Source organism: Rutidosis leptorrhynchoides, chromosome 3 (assembly GCF_046630445.1).
Source record: "Rutidosis leptorrhynchoides isolate AG116_Rl617_1_P2 chromosome 3, CSIRO_AGI_Rlap_v1, whole genome shotgun sequence".
NCBI lineage: Eukaryota > Viridiplantae > Streptophyta > Magnoliopsida > Asterales > Asteraceae > Rutidosis > Rutidosis leptorrhynchoides.
Window position 1 is genome coordinate 679169169 of NC_092335.1, and position 25090 is coordinate 679194258.

Sequence of the window (25090 nt, forward strand, 5' to 3'; positions counted from 1 at the left end):
TTGTATTTGAAACTGTAAATTAATATCTAAACAACTTTTCTATGAGATTAATAATTTGGATTTTTAAATATTACTAAGCGAGTAAATGAATTTCTATATAAAGCACGTCTCGTCTTGTTGAACAATTGTCAAAGTTGACTTTTGAGATGACTTTTGTTTACTTTTGTATGTCGGTCTCGAGCATTAGGATTATAATACACTATGACCCAACCTAGCTTATTAGACATGTATTGACCAACATATGTTCTCTAGGTTGGGATCTACGGTTAATTTTGCATTCCGAGTTTCGGTCACTTTTTGGTGAATGACCTTATGTGCTGCTAAGGTGAGTTTCATTTGCTCCCTTTTTAATTGCTTTTGCAATCTATATTTTTGGGCTGAGAATACATGCACTTTATTTTAAACACAATGGATACAAGTACATACTAAATTCTACACTGAGTTTGAACCGAAAATCCCTTAGCTTTGGTAACTAGTAACTGCCGGTTATAAGAACTGGTAGGCGCGAGTAGTAGTATATGGATCCATAGGGCTTGATATCCCCGTCCGAGCTAAAGCACTAGCCTTTTAACGGACATATGCTATTTGAGAAGCGTATACGTTGGTTTGCGTGTATTATTAAGATGATTATACAAAGGGTACTTATTATATAGACGTTAAAGTTTAGTTACCAGGGTGCTCAATTTCGTAGAATATTTTGATAAACGTTTCTGGATGAAACAACTGAAAACTTGTGATTCACCTTTATATACAGATTATACGCAACATTAAAACTATGAACTCACCAACTTTTGTGTTGACACTTTTAAGCATGTTTATTCTCAGGTTTCTAGAAGTCTTCCGCTATTTGCTTATACGTTATACAAGCTATGTGCATGGAGTCATACATGCTTTATTCGAGAAAACTTTGCATTCAACAAAATCATCACCATGTATCTTATTTTGACTACATTGTCAACGGATGTAGTATTGTAAACTATTATTTACGGTGATTGTATATATGTAGAAATCATCAGATGTCAAAGACCTTGGAATTAGATATTCATTTATGGTGTTCCTTTTTAAAAGAATGCAATGTTTACAAAACGTATCATATAGAGGTCAAAACATCACTATGAAATCAATGAATGATGTATTCATCCAAAGGGATTTTGGAAGGATCGTCACAGTTGGTATCAGAGCTTGAGGTCATAGGGAACCAGAATTTTTATTAATGTGTTTAACTGGTAATTGTTAGGATGCATTAGTGAGTCTGGACTATGATCGTATCTGTTTTTACCGAGTTTTGCTTATCATTTCATGTCAGAAATTACATGCTTATAATTCTTAAGTCTAGACACGTTTGCCTGCATTTATTGTATGAATAGTGTATAGACAAAATTCATATCTTAGCATATCTGCTAATTCATATCTTAGCGTATCTGTTACTGTAAACTTTTCCTGACATCTTCCGAAAATTTCTCCGTAATTTTTGGGATTTTGGTATTATATATACATATGTAAATTAAGTGTTGAAGAATACCAATCTAAGTCCTATAATCTATTTCATAAAAAAAAATCAATTCTCTGATTATACAAGATGGATCACGTATCTAGTTCAAATTCCTTAGATTCCGACAACTATTCCAATATGGATTTCCACTCGAGCTCCGAAAGCAGTGTGACCGGAATGGATCAACCAGTTAGCCATCATCTATTTTGAATGAATTAGGGATGGGTTCATAGTCTACTTAATCATTGGAGACAAGAAGAAGGCAATCCCTTCCATCCACCACATTGCCCTCTTGGCGATGAACCTGAAGCACTTACCGGTGAACCTATCCGAAACACCATTTTCTCTCTCATTTCCAGAGTATCTCGTCATGATTATATACTATCTCAGATTCTGGATCTTATTCATTCGCTCATCCAAACCAACAACCACCCTGGTGTAATAGAAGAAGTCAACGAGCTTCGCGCTCCGGTAGTGGCTTTAGAGAATATGGTGCAAAGTTTACAAGCACCAGCAGCATCACCGGCATCAACCGTACCACCATCATCAACACTAACAGTATCATTACCACCACCAACAACAACATCTGCATCCCACACCTCAACATCACAATCTGTACCTCGAACATCAACGTTATACGCACCATAGATACCAAGGAATACCAACAACAGCAAACGATGATGTATTGATTCATAACTTCATCAAAGAAATATTCTATAAAGAATATGTAATTTCTAAAAGTTTTAGAGATTATATATTCTAGTCCAAGTCGAAAACTAGATGAGATTAATATTATGTTAACTCATTAAATCTATAATTACGTCTAAAAGAAAATGTATATGAAGGTATATTTTCATAAAGATTGTAATTAAGAATTTTTTTTTGTACAAACTGTTAATGGTGAGAATATTTTAACGGGTAGGTAATACCCGAGAGATATATAAATTCACAATTAATATGTTACATTCTTCGATTCTGATTCAACAAATCATCAACGATACTCACTACTTTCACAACGAGATATATTCTTTCATAGAAATCAAAATAACCATACTCATTCAAATTCAATTACATATTCTGATTTTAACATATCAGAATCCAAGTCGAGATATAATCGATATCATCACTCTTAGATTCCTTTATCTTTCAAAGCTAAACTTTGAATTCAAAACTGTGCTAGAACGTCACTCCTATCCTTAAAACCCAGAAAAATAATTATGTTATTCAAAATTCTAGAACATCATATGTATATTAATGATTACAATCTGTGTACAAACCCTTCGAAATTCCTGAAGACCCTTCAAATAATGAACAATCGAGATGATGATCCAACCACATGTTAACCGCAGTCTTGTACCTAAAAAAACCTCGAAACCAAAGTCATAGTTTAACACGTATCCGTGTCATACCCTTTGGTATTTATTAGCTAAAATAACTTTTCAATCCCTTTTCAAAATAGACAGTTTTGTCACAGCTCCAGCAAGTCAACTTCGATTCTTCATTCGAAACAGCCTTATTATAACCTTGATATATACGTTGCCCCTTTTGCCATCGTTATCGGGGAACCGTTTATGTTCCACCACATTAGCAATAAACTTACCAACAACTTCACTGATCTTTGACTTTTCGAAAGATCATTATATTTATTGAAATCCCATCATTTACTCATCTGTATCTTGTAACAAGAATTGTCTTACCAATTACTGGGAATCAGCAATCCGTATTTTGAAATCTCGCAGCATGTATATGCCAACAGTTATATGTGTACATATAACATCTATCTCCTATACTTACGTACTTTGAATGTGAAGTTTCTGAAAAACACCCTAAACTGCGAACTAATTCTCGAAATTTCGAAAGATGCTGATGAAGCAGCAAAAACTGTAAACGACCTTAACAGTAAAAAGTTTAATGATAAAGAATAGTGTGTTGGCAAAGCTCAGAAAAAGAGAAGGTTTGAAACTGGAAAACGAATTGAGCAAAGTATGAAGGAGGCTGTAGACAAATCACAAATACTAAACCTGCCTTCAAGAATCTAATTGATTTAGTATCTGCTAAAGTCATTAACGAAAACCTTGCTCCTGACTCTAAACCCTTGCAGACAATATTCTTCATCATCCTCTGATATTAGAAATTTTAAGATATCATCGTATCTTTCATTATAAATATCCTCCATATTTCTGAAGATATTTTCATAATTATTCATATCTGAAATCATTTATCTCTTCGCACCATCTGTATTATATCATAAAAGAAACTATTTTAGTTTCTAAATTCTGAAACCTTCAAGTTTAAAATATGAATGTTTTTGAAGTAGTGTTGAGAACTGAAGCATGAATTAGTATAATATAATGACACTTGATCAACGTGATTATATTACAGTAAGTCATGCTGAGTTTCTAAATGGGACATGATGATTCACAGACCATATCGTCATCATGTGCCATGTTACATGACGCTGGTATTCTATTTAACCTCTAAAGAATATCAAGGAAATATTTTCTTAATGATTCGGTCTTTTCTGAGGTATTCTGGTAATTTGACAAATCAAGATCGTGTTATTACAATTTCCTTCTTAGAACATTAATTATGTTCATTCCGAAATTTATAACTACGAATTCTGGATAATTATTCGCTTGACTTGAAGTCGGGAAGAAGAAAACAAGAGCATGAAGCTCCGAAATAGAAATAGGAGTATAAATCGCAGTAAATAAGAGAGCATTAACTGTGGATGACAATGATTATAGAAGATAGAAGCAGGGACTTTGAAATATAAGGGAAGATATAAAGCTCAACGATAACCCAGGAATTACAAACTATATATATAGATGCATATAGCAATATAAAGACACGGGAGAACTAAAAACACTATAAAACCAAGAGTATAGTAGAAGTAAATAGATTCTTCTGGCGGCAGGTGAAAAAGAAGAATGACAGATATGAACGTTAGAAGTATATCGAGAACCAGAACTGGATGGAGCATATTGACGAATGATTCAAAGTATGAATTAAAGGAGAAAGAATAGAAGGTGTGAATTATAAGGAAACAAAGGGGGTGGATTTATAGTAGAATATCCGACAGAGCAATCAAAACAGATGATCGCATTTAAAGCGGATCCTAATTTCCTTAATTACCGAAGAATCAAATCTTATTAAGATTTTCTCCAAATCTCTTGAACTTCGGAAATCAATCCTATCTACGTCAAAAGATATGACGAATCTACATTTATTCATATCACTCTTTTGTGATAGCTTCACTTATACTCTTCGCGTAATCAAATTGTTTATTCTATATTACTTGATGATGATAAAACTCTAATTTTTAGCTCGTATGCGTCATGAAAACATACTTATTGTTAGCCATGACCATCCCAATCAAATTTTGGGACGAAATTTATTTAACGGGTAGGTACTGTGACAACCCGGAAATTTTTGACCAAATTTAAACTTAATCTTTATATGATTCTGACACGATAAGCAAAGTTTGTAATGTTGAGTCTCGAAAATTTTGAAACTATGTTCATACATTCAATTACCCTTTTAACTATGCTCGATGATTCACGAACGAATATATGAATATATATATATGTATATATATATTATAACTTGAAAACGTTAACAAAGTATTAAATGTATAATATTTTAGAATAAGCATATTTATCTCAATATATGCTTAATATATTCATCTACGGAATTAGAAGATAATACCAACGATTGGATTAGCAGATATTTCAATAATTATAAATCCCGTAAGTATTGTGATAAGTCTTTGTTGAGAGGTCCACCTTGATTTAAGAAATCTTTCCTTTTTGACTGTATTTGATATATAAATAACTTGCAACGTGTATAGAAAAAGTATTTATATATATATTGTATATATATATATATATATATTAAGGTTCGAAATTATTTTTGTAAACAATAGTAACACTCATTTATTGTTACGTTTGATAAATAAATATTATATACAAATTTATATTTTTCTAAACAAAAATATATATTTTACAATGTGATAATGCATAGAATTGAATTAGATATAAAACGTTTCGATATTATTAAATATATTTTAATAAACAACGAGGAGTTGATTTATAGAAGCAAATGACCAAATTACTAAAATGTATAAGTTATACTTTGAGTAATATAGTTTATTGATAATTTAAGATTATATTTTGACAAAGGTACGAATCACGAAACGTAAAGTACAAGTTTTCTAAGCATACGAAAATGCATTCGAGAAATCGGAACTGAGACATTAGTCGAGCGTAAAAGTACGAGTCATCGAATAAAAAATTAAAAGTGAACTATGCACATAAATATAATATAATATAATATATAATTAATTAATATAAATTATATAAATTATATATATATTATAAAAATATGTCGACAAACAAAACAACAAAAAATTGTGAGCTGGATTTTGGGGCCATGCGATCGCATGATAAATAGGCATAAAACCCATGCGATCGCATGACAGTCAGGATTCAGAAACATTCTATAAATTGGCCAGTTTGCTCGACGTACACACATGCATATTCTATATCTACTCCCTCTGTAATATTATTATTATTATTTATATTATTATTATTATTATTATTATTATTATTATTATTATTATTATTATTATTATTATTATTATTATTATTATTATTATTATTAAGATTAATATTATTATTAATCATAATATTATTATTAGTAGTATTAGTATTATACATAAAATACTACGACGAGGTCATGAGCGAGTTATTTCAAACGGGTTTTTCGAGCGGGATAGAGGTAAGAAAATTATGGGTTATAGCTGTGAAGGTTATAGGTATTGTCTGGGGTATTGCTCGTGAGTCAAACTAGTGTTTATCATCTCCGTTGCGTCTACGTACTTTTCTCCAATATTGAATCACAATATTGATACGTAAGCATTTATATTTTATATTTTATATATTAATAGTGTATCCATGTCTAGTGCTCGAGTATATATGTTTATGCATGCTTGTATGCTTTAATTTTGTCGTTAGATAGTTTATGATGAATCATGAATTTGATACATATGCTACTGATATAAAGTATATGATATGCATGTTTTTGGAAAGCTGGCGAAAAATTATTAACTTTTCATTTAGAAATCGCGTGATTTCGATGAACGGATTAAAAGATATGGTCAACTGAATTATGGTTAACATTAATTGAAATTGTATTTGAAACTGTAAATTAATATTTAAACAACTTTTCTATGAGATTAATAAATTGGATTTTCAAATATTACTAAGCGAGTAAATGAATTTCTATATAAAGCACGTCTCGTCTTGTTGAACAATTGTCAAAGTTGACTTTTGAGATGAATTTTGTTAACTTTTGTATGTCGGTCTCGAGCATTAGGATTGTGATACACTATGACCCAACCTAGCTTATTAGACATGTATTGACCAACGTATGTTCTCTAGGTTGGGATCTACGGTTAATTTTGCATTCTGAGTTTCGGTCACTTTTTGGTGAATGACCTTATGTGCTGCTAAGGTGAGTTTCATTTGCTCCCTTTTTAATTGCTTTTGCAATCTATATTTTTGGGCTGAGAATACATGCACTTTATTTAAACACAATGGATACAAGTACATACTAAATTCTACACTGAGTTTGAACCGAAAATCCCTTAGCTTTGGTAACTAGTAACTGCCGGTTATAAGAACTGGTGGGCGCGAGTAGTAGTATATGGATCCATAGGGCTTGATATCCCCGTCCGAGCTAGAGCACTAGCCTTTTAACGGACGTATGCTATTTGAGAAGCGTATACGTTGGTTTGCGTGTATTATTAAGATGATTATACAAAGGGTACTTATTATATAGACGTTAAAGTTTAGTTACCAGGGTGCTCAATTTCGTAGAATATTTTGATAAACGTTTCTGGATGAAACAACTGAAAACTTGTGATTCACCGTTATATACAGACTATACGCAACATTAAAACTATGAACTCACCAACCTTTGTGTTGACACTTTTAAGCATGTTTATTCTCAGGTTTCTAGAAGCCTTCCGCTATTTGCTTATACGTTATACAAGCTATGTGCATGGAGTCATACATGCTTTATTCGAGAAAACTTTGAATTCAACAAAATCATCACCATGTATCTTATTTTGACTGCATTGTCAACGGATGTAGTATTGTAAACTATTATTTACGGTGATTGTATATATGTAGAAATCATCAGATGTCAAAGACCTTGGAATTAGATATTCATTTATGGTGTTCCTTTTTAAAAGAATGCAATGTTTACAAAACGTATCATATAGAGGTCAAAACCTCACTATGAAATCAATGAATGATGTATTCGTCCAAAGGGATTTTGGAAGGATCGTCACAATGGCTAAGCCCAGTTCAATGCGTACCTAAGAAGGGTGGCATGACTGTAATCACAAATGAGAAAAATGAACTTATTCCTACTATGACTGTAACAGGATGGCGTGTTTGTATTGATTATAAAAAATTAAATGACGCCACCAGAAAAGATCACTTTCCCTTACCTTTCATTGATCAAATGTTAGAAAGATTAGCCGAAAATAGTTACTATTGTTTTCTTGACGGTTTTTCGGGATATTTTCAAATTACAATAGCACCCGAGGACCAAGAGAAAACCACATTCACGTGCCCTTATGGTACTTTTTCTTACAAACGCATGCCATTTGGACTTTGCAACGCCCCTGCAACCTTTCAAAGGTGCATGATGGTGATTTTTCACGACATGATAGAAGAATGCATGGAAGTTTTCATGGATGACTTTTCAGTCTTCGGTGATACTTTTGAATCATGTCTAGTTAATCTTGAACGAATGCTTATTAGATGCGAACAATCAAATCTAGTTCTTAATTGGGAGAAATGCCATTTCATGGTTAAAGAAGGCATCGTTCTCGGTCATAAAATTTTAAAGGAAGGAATTGAAGTGGATAGAGCTAAAGTAGATGTAATTGCTAAACTTCCACATCCCACCAATGTTAGAGGAGTTAGGAGTTTTCTAGGGCATGCCGGTTTTTACCGACGTTTCATAAAAGATTTTTCTAAAATTTCCACTCCTATGAATAAACTCCTAGAAAAGGATGCTCCATTCATCTTTTCAGATGAATGCATCAAATCTTTTAATATTATTCAAGAAAAACTCACTAATGCGCTGATCATGATAACTCCAAATTGGAATCTACCGTTTGAACTTATGTGCGATGCAAGTGATTTTGCAATGGGAGCCGTTTTAGGACAAAGGATTGAAAAACGATTTTAACCTATCTATTACGCAAGTAAGACGTTACAAGGAGCACAAACGAATTACACAACTACTGAAAAAGAACTCCTTGCCATTGTCTTTACTTTTGACAAATTTCGTTCATATCTCGTTCTAGCTAAAACGGTGGTCTATACCGACCATTCTGTCTTAGATAATTATTTTCGAAACAAGATGCTAAACCACAATTAATTCGTTGGATCTTACTCTTACAAGAGTTCGATATCAAAATCCGAGATAAAAAGGGAGCAGAAAATCTCGCCGCTGATCATCTTTCTCGTCTTGAAAATCGCGAATTAGAAGTTCTAAATGAATCGGCCATACAAGATAACTTTCCTGATGAATATCTTTAGAAGATAGATTATAATGAAATTTCATGGTTTGCAGACTATGCAAATTACTTAGTATATGGATTCCTTGGAAAAGGGTTGTCGTACCAAAAACGAAAGAAATTCTTTAGTGATATAAAACACTATTTCTGGGAAGATCCACATTTGTTTAAAAGTTATCCCGATGGAATATTACGCCGATGTGTATTCGGAGATGAAGCTAGTCAAATCTTAAACCATTGTCACACAGGACCAACAGGAGGGCATTATGGGCCTCAACTTACAGCAAGAAAAGTTTACGATGCTGGATTCTATTGGCCTACAATTTTCAGAGACGCACACCTTCTTTGCAAATCCTGTGATGCTTGTCAAAGGGCCGGAAAAATAAGTCAACGTGATGAAATGCCACAAAATGTCATTCAAGTATGTGAAGTATTTGACGTTTGGGGTATTGACTTTATGGGTCCATTTCCAAAATCTCATAATAATCTCTACATTCTCGTTGCCATTGATTATGTATCTAAATGGGCGGAAGCACAAGCTCTTCCAACTAACGATGCACGAGTTGTAGTCAACTTTTTAAAACGTATTTTTTCAAGGTTTGGAACACCGAAAGCTTTAATAAGTGATCGGGGTACTCATTTTTGTAATAATCAACTTGAGAAAGTTCTCAAAAGATATGGAGTAACTCATAAAATCTCAACCGCTTATCATCCACAAATAAGTGGACAAGTTGAAAATACCAACCGAGCTTTAAAATGTATTCTAGAGAAAACCGTAGGATTAAATCTGAAGGAATGGTCCATGAAATTGGAGGATGCACTCTGGGCTTTTAGAACAGCCTACAAAACTCCAATTGGAACCACACCTTTTAATCTCGTTTACGGAAAAGCATGTCATCTTCCAGTAGAAATTGAACACAAAGCATTTGGGCTTTGAAGACATGTAATCTTGATTTACATGAAGCCGGACGTTTACGGTTAAGTCAACTAAACGAATTAGAAGAATTAAGACTTGAGGCATATGAAAATTCCTTAATCTATAAGGAAAGAACGAAGAAATGGCATGATAAAAGAATCAGAAGTTCAAAAGAATTTAAGAAAGGAGATAAAGTTCTTCTTTTCAATTCACGATTCAAGTTATTTCCTGGAAAATTGAAATCAAGATGGTCTGGATCATTTATAGTCAAAAGAGTTTTCCCATACGGAACAATAGAGTTAATAAATTCAAATGGGATTGAATTTAAGGTTAATGGTCACAGAGTTAAACATTACATACATGGTCCGATGGAAGTTGACAATGAAGTCAATCATAATTTCACCACTCAAGAAAACCCTCAGAATGAAAACATAAATATGCTATCAACAACATATGAAAAACCAAAATTAGAAGACGGGGAAGCTTCAAATTGGAGTGATGAAGAAGAATTCTTATACAAACCTCCCATTCCAAGAAACGAAGAAAAATGTGAACAAGAAGTTCAAGTGGAAGTGAAAGAACCAAGAAAAGATCACTTGGAAATGGGTAACAAACCAACTCTACTTACTAAAGTAGGAGACCCAGGTGAATTTATCATTTCTTGCTTACTTAACGATGGTGCTATGTATAATGGACTCGCAGATTTAGGAGCAAGTGCAAATGTTATGCCTCTTTCCTTATACAAAAGATTAGGTGTGGGTAAATTAAGACCAACCAGAATAGGTGTTCAATTATTTGATCAAACCATTAAATACCCGATTGGAATAGCAAACAATTTACTTGTTAAAGTGGGAAGTTTGACCTTTGTTGCAAATTTCTTAGTTATTAATATAGAGGAAGACCTTGATATTCCTCTAATTTTAGGTTGCCCATTTTTAGCAACCACCGAAGCGTTCATTGATGTAAGTGAAGGTAGAATGACACTTAGGGATGGTGACAAATCGATCACCTTTATGAACCGAAAGTTTAGATCTCCACCAACCAAAATTGTTGAACCAATAAAAATGCCTAAGTGTGGGGAAGATGAAGCAACAACCAATGATGACCTGATAACAAAGAACCCCGTTGTTGATACAAAATTAGATGAACCCGTTTTTAACAGTTCAACGAAGAAACTTTATAAACGGATTCAAGATGCTAGGATTAAGGGGAACTTTAAGTTATGTAACCGATTAGAATCCAATTTGTCGCCTAAAGAAAAGGCAATGTTAGTTGAATTTGTGAAAGTTATAGAGGAAATCAACAATTGGCTTGAAGCAAAAGTCAGATATATACAAGTTGTTGATAGTCCAATTGAAAACGAAGTTAATCACAATTTCGACACCACAGCTAACTAAGTGTGGGGAGAATCGAATCTTTTTATCATAATATATATTTCTGTTAAAGTTAGATATTCTGTTTTCGTGTAGTTCTCGAGAATGGAATCCGAATGGTCTTTCCCTAGCAGACCCTAAAGAACTAGTCTTCTCCCCCCATTCTGAATTTTTATTTTTTTAGGTTTTACGAGATGAAGAAATCCTTTGAACTAAACCATGGTCTAATGCTACACGCTATGATTACTAAACGTAATAATGACATACTTCCGAGTGACCTGGTGTCAATAATAAGAGCCAAAATAGATGGAGTAAGAAAAGAACTCAGAAAAGATCATCATAAGACACATTTTGGTAAAGGCAAATCAAAATCCGCAATAAAAAGAAGAGCATGACACCTTGAAAGATGTTATAAATGCGGAAAATGGTCACACGAAGGTAAATGTTCAAATAATCAAACATATTCAAATACCGAACTTGTTACTCTATGCAGAGAAAGACCGTTCATATGTTTAGAAGAAAAGATATTGAAGAATCGAGGTTACGCCTACGTAGCTATGGAAAACCAAATCACACGACTCTCCTATGAGTCGGATAAAGCAGGTCTCTGAGAATTCTTTCTCACAGGTAAGTATCTACAGTTTTTATTTTTATTTTTATTGCTTTTAACCTTTTGATAATAAACACTGAATCGTTCGCTATAAAGTATTAAATTGGTATTCAATAAAATTAGGTATGCGTAACCGAAATTATTGATATCATACAAAAATTTATTACATCACTGCGAAATTTACCGTTTATTCTTAAGGTATAAATATCTTTAATCAATCAAACCAACATATTTCAGAAATTCGTCAGGAGTAAAACTAGGTTATGGAACTGAAATTACTTTACCGAAAAGAGGGGCGTATATTTTTGATAATATTTGATTGATTAAAGTGGGATAGAAGACCAAAAATATTTTTAATTTTAATTTTAATTTTTACCATGTTTTTAAATTTAATATATAAATATTAGATTAATATTGTAAACTTTTTAAAATCAATATATTTAAGTTTGTAAATATTTGAAAAATTAATATTTTTAATATAAGTTTGGTGTGAATTTTTAATTTTAATAATATGAAATTTTAATTTTATGCATTTTAAATTTAAGTTTGGTGTGAATTTAAAAACAAAAATTTACTTTATTTTACTAAGTTAAAAATTTGATTTTTAAAATTCGTCGTGAGTTGAAAACTAGGTCGTTGAACCGAAATTGCTCTACCCAAGGGAGGGACGAGAACTTTTATTCTCATTATTTTTAATCTTATTGAATTAAAGTATGCCAAAAACATTTAAAAAAACCCAAAAATCTTTGCTTTTAAAACAACGCTTTGAAATGACAAATTTTTAAAATTTTGTCGAGGGACGGACTAGGACTAAGATCCGAAACGCCCTCATTCTAAAAGAAACAAAATTTTAAATAATTTATGTAATTGTTTCATTAGTCAAAGGTTTTTATAAAAAAAAACGGACCCCATGCGATCGTATGGGGTTTACACTGCAACCTCATGCGGTCGCATGAGGACCAAAAACTGTTCAGGAACAAATACTCAGTCGACCTGTTCTGTTTCCTCACTTTTAACACACATACACACACGAACATCTCTCAAAAACACCCCTAAATTCGCCATTTTTAACCAAAATTCACCAAATTTCTTGCTATAATCCGCTCTAATCATGAATTTGTTAAGAAGTTTATCAAGAAAGGTAACAATTACACCCCTAAACCTCTTTAAATTTGATTTATAATGTTCTTGAGCTATAATTTACCTAATTTGATTTTTTAATTTCTAGTGTAATTAGAGTTAAATTGTTAGTATATTATGCATGTATAACCTAGATTGATGCTATTTAACATGATTTGAAGCCAAAAACTTCAAAATTTTTAGAAATCTAGGGTTTGTGTTCTTGAGCAATTTGGGGCTTTTTGATATAAACAGGTTATGGCCAATTTTTGTCATGAATTATTGCTAAATTAAGTAGTATAACATGTTTAGGTAGCTAAATGATCCAAACTTTGATCCTAAACATGATTTTTGGGAATTAAAGTGGACTTTTTTGGTCTAAAATTCATGAAATTGATTAAATTGATGTAAATGCCATTTGAAACTTTTTTAATTGCTAGTAATGGTTATTTTAACATGTTATTTGAGTTGAATGCTTATGAACTTTGTAAACATTTTCATATATGCTTATTTGAAAATGTGTAGAATTGTTAAAATTGTGAAAATGTGTATAAGTTTAATTTTGATTAAACATGTTATTGTAATTGTTTCAAGTTGTTATTTTGCTAACACTAATGCATATTTGGATGCACAAATTTTGTGTTTAATGTGTTTTGCAGAGATTTACCGATACTGATGGTGCATCATCATCATCTAGGCAACCTGCTCCAGAACCTGAACCTGAAATGCAATATGAACCGGAGCAACAACAGGAACAACAACAACCTGATCAACACGTACCATATTATGATCCGCAGCAAGAATATGTTAATGCCTACATACAATTTCCAATTCATCTGATAATAGCATACCCAACGATTCATGAAAAACAGTTGCATCCTAATTTGGGATTTGATCGAAGTTGGAGAGATTACCCGACGTATCAAAGTAACAAATTTAAACTGATACCGAAAAATGTAGAAGTGCCAAGGGTAATCGATTGGGAGCCTTTGGAAAGAGTCCAACTAGTTAACTCAGTTAGACAGCATCTGATCCAAAGGTATGGCAGCTCTTCTTTTCCCGATTGGGAACATTTATTCACCATTCGTAGGCCTGTATATAAAGAGTGGTGCGTTGAGCTTATGAGTACTGTTTCACTTAATGCGGATGTATATAGGTTAGATGATAGAAGTTTTCTTAGATTTTTATTGGCCGTAGGATGTACAGGATGTCCATGCTGGACGTGGCCAGGGCTTTACAGATTTATACTCCTGGTGAATTACTACTACCCGATTGTACAAATTTAATTTATCATGGGGAGCGGGTAGATATGAATTTTGATGCGGACACCGTCTGGAGGCGTATGTTAGATTATAATGTTTTTACGCTAGGAGGAAGACACTCCTATTTAGATATTAACAAAGCAGAGCTACGTATTATACATAGATTTTTAGCTAATTCGATTACACAAAGAGGTAAAAACAAGGAGAAGATGACCTTACACGATTTATTTTACCTTAAGTGTATTCGAAACCCTAGAAGCTTTGTTAATATCCCCTACTGTGTTGGTTTTTATCTGTCCAAAGTAGTGGCAGGAATACAGGATGGGGGAGTAATAGGAGGAGGTATTTTTGTTACTCTCATTGGAGAGTATTTGGGTGTAGATAGGGATCAAGTGAGTCCACTGATGGTGTGTAGGGAACAGGTTGATCCTTTAGGATTGAAGGTCTATCAGGATGCTAAGGTATTAAAGAGCAGACGCAATCAGGCAATACCATATGATGGCCGTCATCCACAGGTAGAGAGAGGTTCAGATGAAGAAATTGAGGAACCGGATGACATTAGGGATGTCATTAGGGAGGCTATGACTGACGTCTACCAGCGTATAGATGAGGTAGAAATGACAAACCAGGATAGACATAGTCGGTACGAGCAGTGGCAAGCCGAGAATGTGTACGAACATTCTAGGCAACGACAGCATGATAGATGGCACTATCATCAGCATCAGATCATGAGCCAGCTATTACCTCAGATACCAAATAACTACGTACCGACCCGACCTGCTTACTATCCTCCACACCAGCCAGATATGCGACCACCATTTACTCTCTACGACCCTAACCAGGCCTATCAGTACACCTATAACCAACCATGGAACTCTCCCGACGACATGAACTGGAACCCCTATCCAGATTGATATAGTTCCCGTTGGTGATTTCTATGATTTTTAACTTTTTATTATTTTTATTTATTTATGTTTAAACATATAAAATTGTGATACTTTTAATGTAATGTTTAATATTTTTATTATGTTGTACTAATATTTCATATTTGATTTGAAAGTGGGATATTAAGTCCCATTTCAAATTACCATGCTTGTTATTATTTGTATGTATGTATATTGTCATGTACACAACAGGGTAAAATAGCGCATTTTCAAAGACTGGCATTAAGTTCAGCAAAAGCTACTAATTTTGACGACAAAACGAAAAACAAATGTGATGTAACAACAAGACGGAATGAACAAATGATGTGCACCATTTATCATTCAACAAACAAACGCCAATATGTTTGAAAACTTTGGTAAAATTTAATCATTTTTCTACGCTAATCACCCTCAATAATTTAAATTGTTACTGATTTCTTGCAAATGAGAGCATTGCGAGATCTTAAGTGTGGGAAGGGGTTAAATTCTTTCGGATTTTTAAAATTTTAATTTAAACACTTGGTTACCATTAAAAATACTAGTAATGCAGTAGTTGTATTAGAATCTAGTTCTCTCTGATAATAAAGAACAGCCCTAGTCTTATATACCGACTACCCAATTCTAGTAACATTTTTCAAAATTTTCAAATAAATGAATTCAAAATCATGTTTATACATATTTATGAACGATAAAACTAGGTGTTAACACCGAAATTATTGTTACCACTGAAAGGACATAAATTGAGAAACAACCCAAAATGTTAGAATTCATTTAAAATGGAATAGAGGACAATAAAAAGGCAAAGAAAGGAAGATAAAAGCCAAGTGTGGGAAAAATTTACCAAGTTATTTAGAACATATATCACATATTTTTGTACAAATAATTGAAGATATTTTTGTTTTGGACAAAATTAACCGTTTTACCCGGTAAATTGTAATATATTTGAAAGAAAGATGGATCTACACGATGAATCAATTCCATCATTAAAAGGAAGTAAATTCTTCCGAAAAAGACACGCGCTTATTGATTTAGGTCAGGAAGTTGTCGTCCAGACCAGTTGTAGATTCTACGAAAAACCTTGAAAAGTTTTCTTGAAAATCAGCTGGAAATTCATGGACCTCAGCATCAAACAGGGTGGCCAAGTGGTCAGACTTATCCTAACCATGAGAGGATCTGTCTCGTACAATGGAGGGGGCACCGTGCAAATTAGCTTATAAGACTAATGAATCAGATCCCTAGAAAGGATAAACGCCTTAAAGATCAAAAATCAGCTTTTAAGACTGATATTACTCAATCCTTGAGATTGACCTTAAAGATTGAGAATTCAAACTCATGAAATTCGATGATATCTAAAATCGAGCTTGAACGAGAAAATATTTTGATCAAAATTACAAACCGATTTGTTTTCTGAAAACCCCATTTTCAATACGTTCATTACCATTGAACGTAAAATCCTAGGAATTCACCTGAAATTCATTAGGTCACCTGAACCAAATCGGGTGTCAACCGTAAGAACGGTGATTGCATAGTATGGTCAAAGACAGGACCTTGTGCCAGACCGAAAAACTATAGGGTAATCTTTACTATTGCTCCTACAAAGGATAGTAATTGCATCCGACATGTTATAGACCATAATTAAAAGCATGTCACGGGACATTGCCTTAACAGTTGCTTGTTCAACGCTTTCCTTTACAACCAGACGGTAGTTTACCGAAAGGTAATATACGGAGCAAGTATACTGGACGTGTTTCTTTCCTAATACAAGGTTAGCAAGTAGGTGACACAAAACTGCAAGTTTTGAGCTAAAATTTTCAAATCTGAAACCCACAAACCCCACAAAAAGATTTTGCAAACACCGGTGAAGGGTTATTCCGAAAAACTTATCTAGGGTAAAAGCTAGATTTTATTTTTGAAAGATCAAATGTTTTCATAAAGATCCAATATCCTTAAGGATCTAAATTTTCATAGTCATGTGGGACTGTAAACCACATCGTTACTACCATTGTTCATACCGCCATATAGAAATCACTAATGTACAAAGTGTGAAGAATAAAGAAGTGATTCTAGTATTTTTATTTCAAGACTATATTGCTTGAGGACAATCAACGCTCAAGTGTGGGAATATTTGATAATGCTAAAAACGAACATATATTTCATAGCATTATCCCTCAAGAAAGACAAGCTTTTAGTTGCAATTGTTCTATTTACAAGTGATATTCGTTTAAATAATAAAAGGTGAAGACAAAAGACAGATTCGACGATTTGAAGACTCAAATGACCAAAAAGCTCAAAAGTACAAAGTACAATCCAAGAGGTTCAAATTAATGATGAAAAACGTCTAAAAGTTACAAGAGTACGAGCCGAAAAACGCAAAATACAAGATATTAAATTGTACGAAAAGACGTTCGAAAATCCGGAACCGGGACCAGAGTCAACTCTCAACGCTCGACGCAACGGACTAAAAATTACAAGTCAACTATGCACATGAATATAATATAATATATAATTAATTCTTAAAATTATATATATATATTATATTATATATAAAACCGTCGGCATATAAACAAACAAAAGTATGTGAGCTGGATTCCTGCTCCATGCGATCGCATGGCCTGGAGGCCTAAATCCCATGCGATCGCATGACCAACTTTTTCTGGCCACATTCCTATAAAAGGCAGTCTGATGCTCGAGTACCATATACCATCTATCCTCTCTATCTCACATATATATATATATATATATATATATATATATATATATATATATATATATATATATATATATATATATATATATATATATATATATATATATATATATATATATATATATATATATAATTATATTTTAATTTTAATTTTAATTTTAATTTAAGATTAATAATAATAAGGGTATGTTAGCGAATGTTGTAAGTGTGTAAGTCGAAATTCTGTCCGTGTAACGCTACGCTATTATTAATCATTGTAAGTTATGTTCAACCTTTTTAAATTAATGTCTCGTAGCTAAGTTATTATTATGCTTATTTAATGCCGAAGTAATCGTGATGTTGGGCTAAATATTAAGATTGAGTAATTGGGCTTTGTACCATAATTGGGGTTTGGACAAAAGAACGACACTTGTGGAAATTAGGCTATGGGCTATTAATGGGCTTTATATTAACTAAATGATACCTCGTTAATTTAATATATAGACTTATAATTTGACGTATTTATATATAACCACATACGCTTGACTGGGTACGGTGGGCGGGATATCTATAAATACCAATAATTATTCATTTGACTGGACACGAGGATGGATTAATAATCAATAGATTTGTTGAAATAGGGGTGAATTACATACAAGGGTAATTGGTGTAATTGTTAACAAAGTAGTAAAACCTTGGACTACACGCAGTCGATAACCTGGTGTATTCATTAAACAAAGTATTAAGACCTTGTTACAATTCGAATCTCCAATTAGTTGGAATATTTGACTTCGGGTATAAGGATAATTTGACGAAGACTCTCGCACTTTATATTTATGACTGATGGACTATTATGGACAAAACCGTATGGACATATTGAATAATTCAGGACAAAGGACAATTAACCCATGGTAATAAACTAAAATCAACACGTCGAACATCATGATTATGGAAGTTTAAATAAGCATAATTCCTTTATTTCATATTTCATCGCACTTTTATTTACTGTCATTTTATTTAATTTTACTTTTAATTATCGTACTTTTAATTATCGCAATTTTATTTATCGTCATTTTATTTATCGCAATTTCATTATCGTTATTTACTTTACGTTTTAAATTAAAGTTATATTTATTTTTAATATTTTACATTAGGTTTTAACTGCGACTAAAGTTTTAAAATCGAAAAACTGGTCATTAAACGGTAAAAACCCCCTTTTATAATAATAATACTACTTATTTATATATTTATACAAATATAGTTTTAAAAATATAGCGTTAAACTTGGCTAGCTCCCTGTGGAATGAACCGGGCTTACTAAAAACTACACTACTGTACGATTAGGTACACTGCCTATAAGTGTTGTAGCAAGGTTTAGGTATATCCACTCTATAAATAAATAAATAACTTGTGTAAAATTGTATCGTATTTAATAGTATTTCGTAGTAAAATATAAGCTATTTCGTATACACCTCTACGCACATCAACGCATTGTATCTTCCTGGTAGTAAGCAGTTTAGACCGTGAAAAAAGGGGTGCAGTAATAGCCTGCAAGAATTAATATATATGAATGATTACTTCTTGGTTGTCATACTATTTTTATGATTATTATTTATATATCAGAATTAAAACGAAATATAATGTAATGTGAACTACGCTTATATTTGAAGCATAAAATGGTTGCATCATCATTTCTCTAGAGGCTCGGTATGCAACTTTTCTTTCAGATACCGAACTTTCAATAAGAGCAATGTCCCGTTGAGCCGAACCAGTTTTATTGAAAAATATCATGTTATCGACTCGATAAACACCATTTTGTCGAGACAGATTTCGTGAATTGTGTGTGACTTTCGAAAACTGGCTAATACGGTACACATTCTTTATCTGGTTCATCGTCTAACTAATTTGAAAACAAACTATAAAGACTCGAACCTTGTCTTAAATAATCTTTACCTAAAATATTTTCTCTATTTCAGTCCCGTGTGAATGCAAAATTGCAGTTTTAAACCAGAAGAAATCACATCCATATCCAAACTATATAAGTATGTTGATTCATAACTATAAATATGATATTTATTCAGTATATTACTATTATATATGCCATAGGTAGCTCTATACATACTTATGTACTTTATATTCATTTATGGTCAATACACAATCAAACACATTAATATATATATATATATTCAGTATATTACAGAGTACTATTATATATGTTACAAGTAGCTCTATAGACACCTGTGTAATTTATTAAATTTACACAAGCACATGCACAATGACTAAAAATATTTTACTAATTATATATGTTACTATATGCAGTTTATTTATATTTATTTACTTATTCATCCGCATGTTAATTATCTATTTTGATTTCTAAATATTAAAACCCTCCTTTTGCAGTGCTTGAGAACCCTGCTTGAGAACCCTGGATTTTGATAATGGTGAGGTCCTTGCTTAGATAGACGTGACTGGAGAGATTTTGTTTACGAGACGAGGTTGGTCGGTCAAATTCAGTCAAAGTCAAAACTGGTCAATGCCCAATCAATCCAATTGCGACTTTGCCCATTGGTCTCTACACATGATTCTTTTTACATTGAATAATGTTGCCTTGAATTTTTTATAGGTGTTCACTGATGCCGGCAGTATGTAATTCGATTTGGGAATGCGGCTCATATCCCCGTATCCGAGCTATCTAATAAGGTATTAATTACTACATACACTGTAGCTAATTTGTAATTTTCCACCAAAAAATATGTTGTGTTAAATTAATATGATTCATTTGTTTTTTTGTTTTTTTGGTTTTTTGACTTTAAAGTAGTCCGCCCATTAACATTGCCAGAGAGCGTTGTTACTGTTGGACTTGTTATGTTACTGGACACGATTATTTATCAAAACAAGAAGGCTGGTAAATATTTGTTTCATAATTTTGTTCGTCAGAATGTAATACAAGTAATTAATTAAATAATAATTAATAAAGTAATAATGGAGGGCTAGAATGGAAAAATCTCCATTAACACCTTTTAACATCACTTTAATTATTTATATTAATATTAATATTAATAAAATATTAAAGTGATGTCAAAAAGTTGATGAAAATTGTTAATCGCAATTCTTTCATTCTAGTCCTCTAATAATATTTTATTAATTTAATTAATTACTCGTATTATATAGTGATAAACAAAATTATGAAACAAATATTTCACAGTCTGCTTGTTTTGAGAAATAATCGTTGTCCAGTAACACAACAATTCCAACAGTAACAACCCTCTCTGACAATGTTAGTGGGCGGCTACTTTAAATTCGGAAAAATCAAAAAAGAATAAAATAAATGAATCATATTAATTAACATAACATATTTTTTTGTGGGAAATTACAAATTGGAAAGAGTGTATGTAGTAATTAATACCTTATCAGATAGATCGGATACGGTGTTATGAGCCACATTCCCAAATCGGATTAAATACTGACTAGCATCAGTGAACACCTGCATAAATTCAAGGCAACATTATTCAATGTAAGAAGAATCATTTGTAGAGACTAATTGGAAAAGTCAGAATTGGACTGATTGGACATTGACCAGTTTTGACATTGACTGAATTTGACCCATTAACCTCGTAAGCAAAACCTCTCCAGTCACGGTCTATCTTAGCAAGACCTCACCATTCTTCGGATTAGATTTCAAAACTGGTGAAGTGATCGGAGATGGTTCATCCTTTTCGTTCAAGGTCTGTGTGGGAGATGGAATCGTCACTAACTCCACCGGGCAGGAGGTAGACAATGTCGGTTAAGGGGGTTTAGTAGGGATGACACCCGTGGGTAACGGACACGAGTTCTATATACCTGTCGGGTTGTTTTTTTGCTCGTTGAGACCCATTACCCGCCTGCGGGTAAAAAAACTTCACCCATGCCCATGACCCGTGGATACCCATTGTCACGACCCGGAAAATTCCGACTAATTTTAAATCAAACTCTCGATACGATTTAATATTTTGAGACGATAAGCAAAGTCTGTTAGGTTGAGTCTCAAAAATTTTGAACTGTTTCATATATGCATTTAACTTTCGACTGTTCCCGACGATTCACGAACAATTATTTGTAAATAGATACATATATATGTGTGTGTATATAAATGTGTATATAAATACTACTTGAAAATATATAAAATAATATTTGTTTAAAAATATATAATATATATTTATGAGATAAAACTTGTTATTTAAAACTGACTATATATAAGAGAGAGAGTAAATGGAAAATGAATGATTTCGAGCTTAATTAGTAAATGGCAGTAACAATCGGTTGATGTTTTGTTAGTTTTAATATAGATATTGTACATGTTTGTGAAGGATTAAAATAAAAGTTGAACTGTAAATCGATTACAAAGATTTTAGATTTGTTAAAAGTATTTTTGCCTTTTAAAGTTTAAATATTGGTACTCCGTACATATAAGTCAGAACAGAAAATGAATAATTTTTGAACCTTTTTGATCAGGTTTCAAACAGGTAATGAGTGAAATAATTTAATATGCTTAATCTAAAAATTTGGGATTTTTAGGGACACTTTTATACGTTAGCTGTTTAGCAATGGGCACGATATAGCACGTCATGGGAAAAGCGTCGGTAATTAAAATCCAAATTCATGGGCTGCTAATATTTCTTTATTATTACTTTTTGATACACGTTTTTAATTAAATTGTATATGTTTATCTTATTGTTACTTTCACCACTCACTATCACATATTATATATAGATATAATAGACACATACATTGAATGCATCTATCTATTTCTGTCTATTTCTATTTTCTATTAGGACCATCTTCTTCATAACTTACCATTAAGCACAAAAACTACCTTCTATTTTTCGTTCCTACTACTATTACTTTTCGAAACAAGCTTTAAACTATCATAAAAACCGTCACAACACTATCATGAACCTTCAACCTTTTCCATTGCAACCCTTTAAATGCCACCAAGAACCAACATAACCCGCCACCACTAACCACCATAGTTCACCATCACCCTCATTCATCATGAGACCACCACCATTTTTTTTACACCCGGCCACCACCGTGAACCTTAGCTCAACCACCGGAGAAACACCAAGAACCATCATCACTTTTCTCTATCTCTTCCTTTCTCACCTATTCGAAATCATGGACCACACGATTGTGAAACACCATGAATCCCCTCCTTCATTCGAACTACGATACCATCATGATCACCAAGAACAACCTCTCCTTAACACTTGTCGATTCTTTCTGTCTCAGCTACAAACTCTCGACAACCCATCCCTCTAAACCGTCACTGTTTTCGTTTTAAACTCATGATCGTAACCCACAATAACCATGAACAAATCGCCATATTTCATCTCTCTTTATTTTTCTCTCACTACAACCATGAAACACACAACCACACCACCACCGTTCCTCTTTTTCTATTGTTGCAAATCCCCGTCAATCTCAGACCACCTTCATGAACAAAACTGCCACAATCACCTTCAACCTTCCATCACCCTTTCTCTCTCTCTCTCTCTCTCTCTATATATATATATATATATATATATATATATATATATATATATATATATATATATATATATATACATACATACGTATAGACATATTACCACCATCGACCACTACCATCGATCAACCTCTTATCTTCAAACCCACCACCTCTTAAACACCTCAAATCACCTTCGAAACCTACGTAATTGAGACCCAATTGAGGTGTTCGTAGGCCACCAGACCAACACCACCTTAACCTATGATTTTAATGTTATAATCAAACCAACCATATGACTGTAACACTGCTATTCTTTCTGTTACGATCACAAACTAAACCTAACATAACCCACTACCGAACCCATCTTACTGCTACTGCTTCGTATCATTTTTTTTTTGTCAATGTATAAGGAAAACGGAAATGATGAAATGGAGCGAAGGATGATGAAGATGATGGGATGGAGCAAATTTTGTTTCCTTGATATGGAACCATCGATTTTTTTTTTCTGTTTTGGCTGCAAGCAATATTTATATTTTAGTCTGGTTGTGGGTTAATAAAGAAAGAAAAGAAGTGGTTGTTGTTTTCATATATACCCCACGTATATTTTGTTCTTCCAGCGAATCAAGCAATGCAATGATTTGGGTCATAAAACTTAAATGCTATTTTGTTGGGCTTGTAAGATTATTTAGGCCGTGAAACTTAAATGATATATTGTGGGCTCGTCATTTTAAATTGGGCCGAGAACATGTAGGTGGTATTGATATAAGATGATAATGATTAGAGAGGTGAAAAAGATAATATCAGTTAATGGTATTGATCGTGATGATGTATGATGGAAGATAGACGCGTATGATGATGTACGTATGAAATGAGTGACAATTAAGATGACTATGATTCACGAAAGGTTATGTATGTGATGATGGTGATAATTGGATTTTTAGTTAAGAAGAAAAACAAATAGAAAATCGGTTAAATAAACTTTACATACAGAAAAACAATTGACGGATCAATAGTTAGGAGTGTGTCGGGTTAGCGGGACGTCGCGGGTTCAAACCCGGACTTGGGCATTTCTTTTAGAGTTACTCCTTTGAGGTAGATATTTAATTTATTTACTTATCATTATTATTATTCTTATCATTATTATCATTATAGTAATTAAAATAAATATTAGTATTATTAGAAAAAGCATTACTTTTATAGTTAGTATTATTAGTAGTATTATTATCATTATTATTATTACTACTACTACTACTACTACTACTACTACTACTACTACTACTACTACTACTACTACTACTACTACTACTACTACTACTACTACTACTACTTTTATATTAACAATATTATTATAACAAATAAATATTTTTTTGTGTAAGAGTATATATATTACAACTACCATAATATTACATATAATTATACATATTAAGATTATTTATATAAATATTTACATATAACAACTTATTGATTTTAAATATAATATTAAACTATATAAATATTAACTATTTTAAACATATATAAACTAAATATATATAAGATATATAATTTAAGATATAATATATGAATTTATTTGATTACAATTATATGCGTTAGTATATATATAAATAATA

At 32.5% G+C, this 25090-nt stretch overlaps 1 protein-coding gene across 1 annotated transcript in view; it reads right to left on the reverse strand.

Annotated features, from left to right (window-relative positions):
- The window catches only part of LOC139902655 (uncharacterized), a 77270-nt gene extending 54286 nt beyond the window's left edge, over nucleotides 1-22984 (reverse strand). The window contains exons 1-2 of the mRNA XM_071885261.1: nucleotides 22892-22984; nucleotides 21384-21461 (exon numbers count right to left, since the gene is read on the reverse strand). Coding sequence (XP_071741362.1) covers nucleotides 21384-21461; nucleotides 22892-22984 — 171 coding nt within the window. The remainder of the gene's footprint in view (nucleotides 1-21383; nucleotides 21462-22891) is intronic.
- Between the last annotated feature and the right edge of the window lie 2106 nt (nucleotides 22985-25090).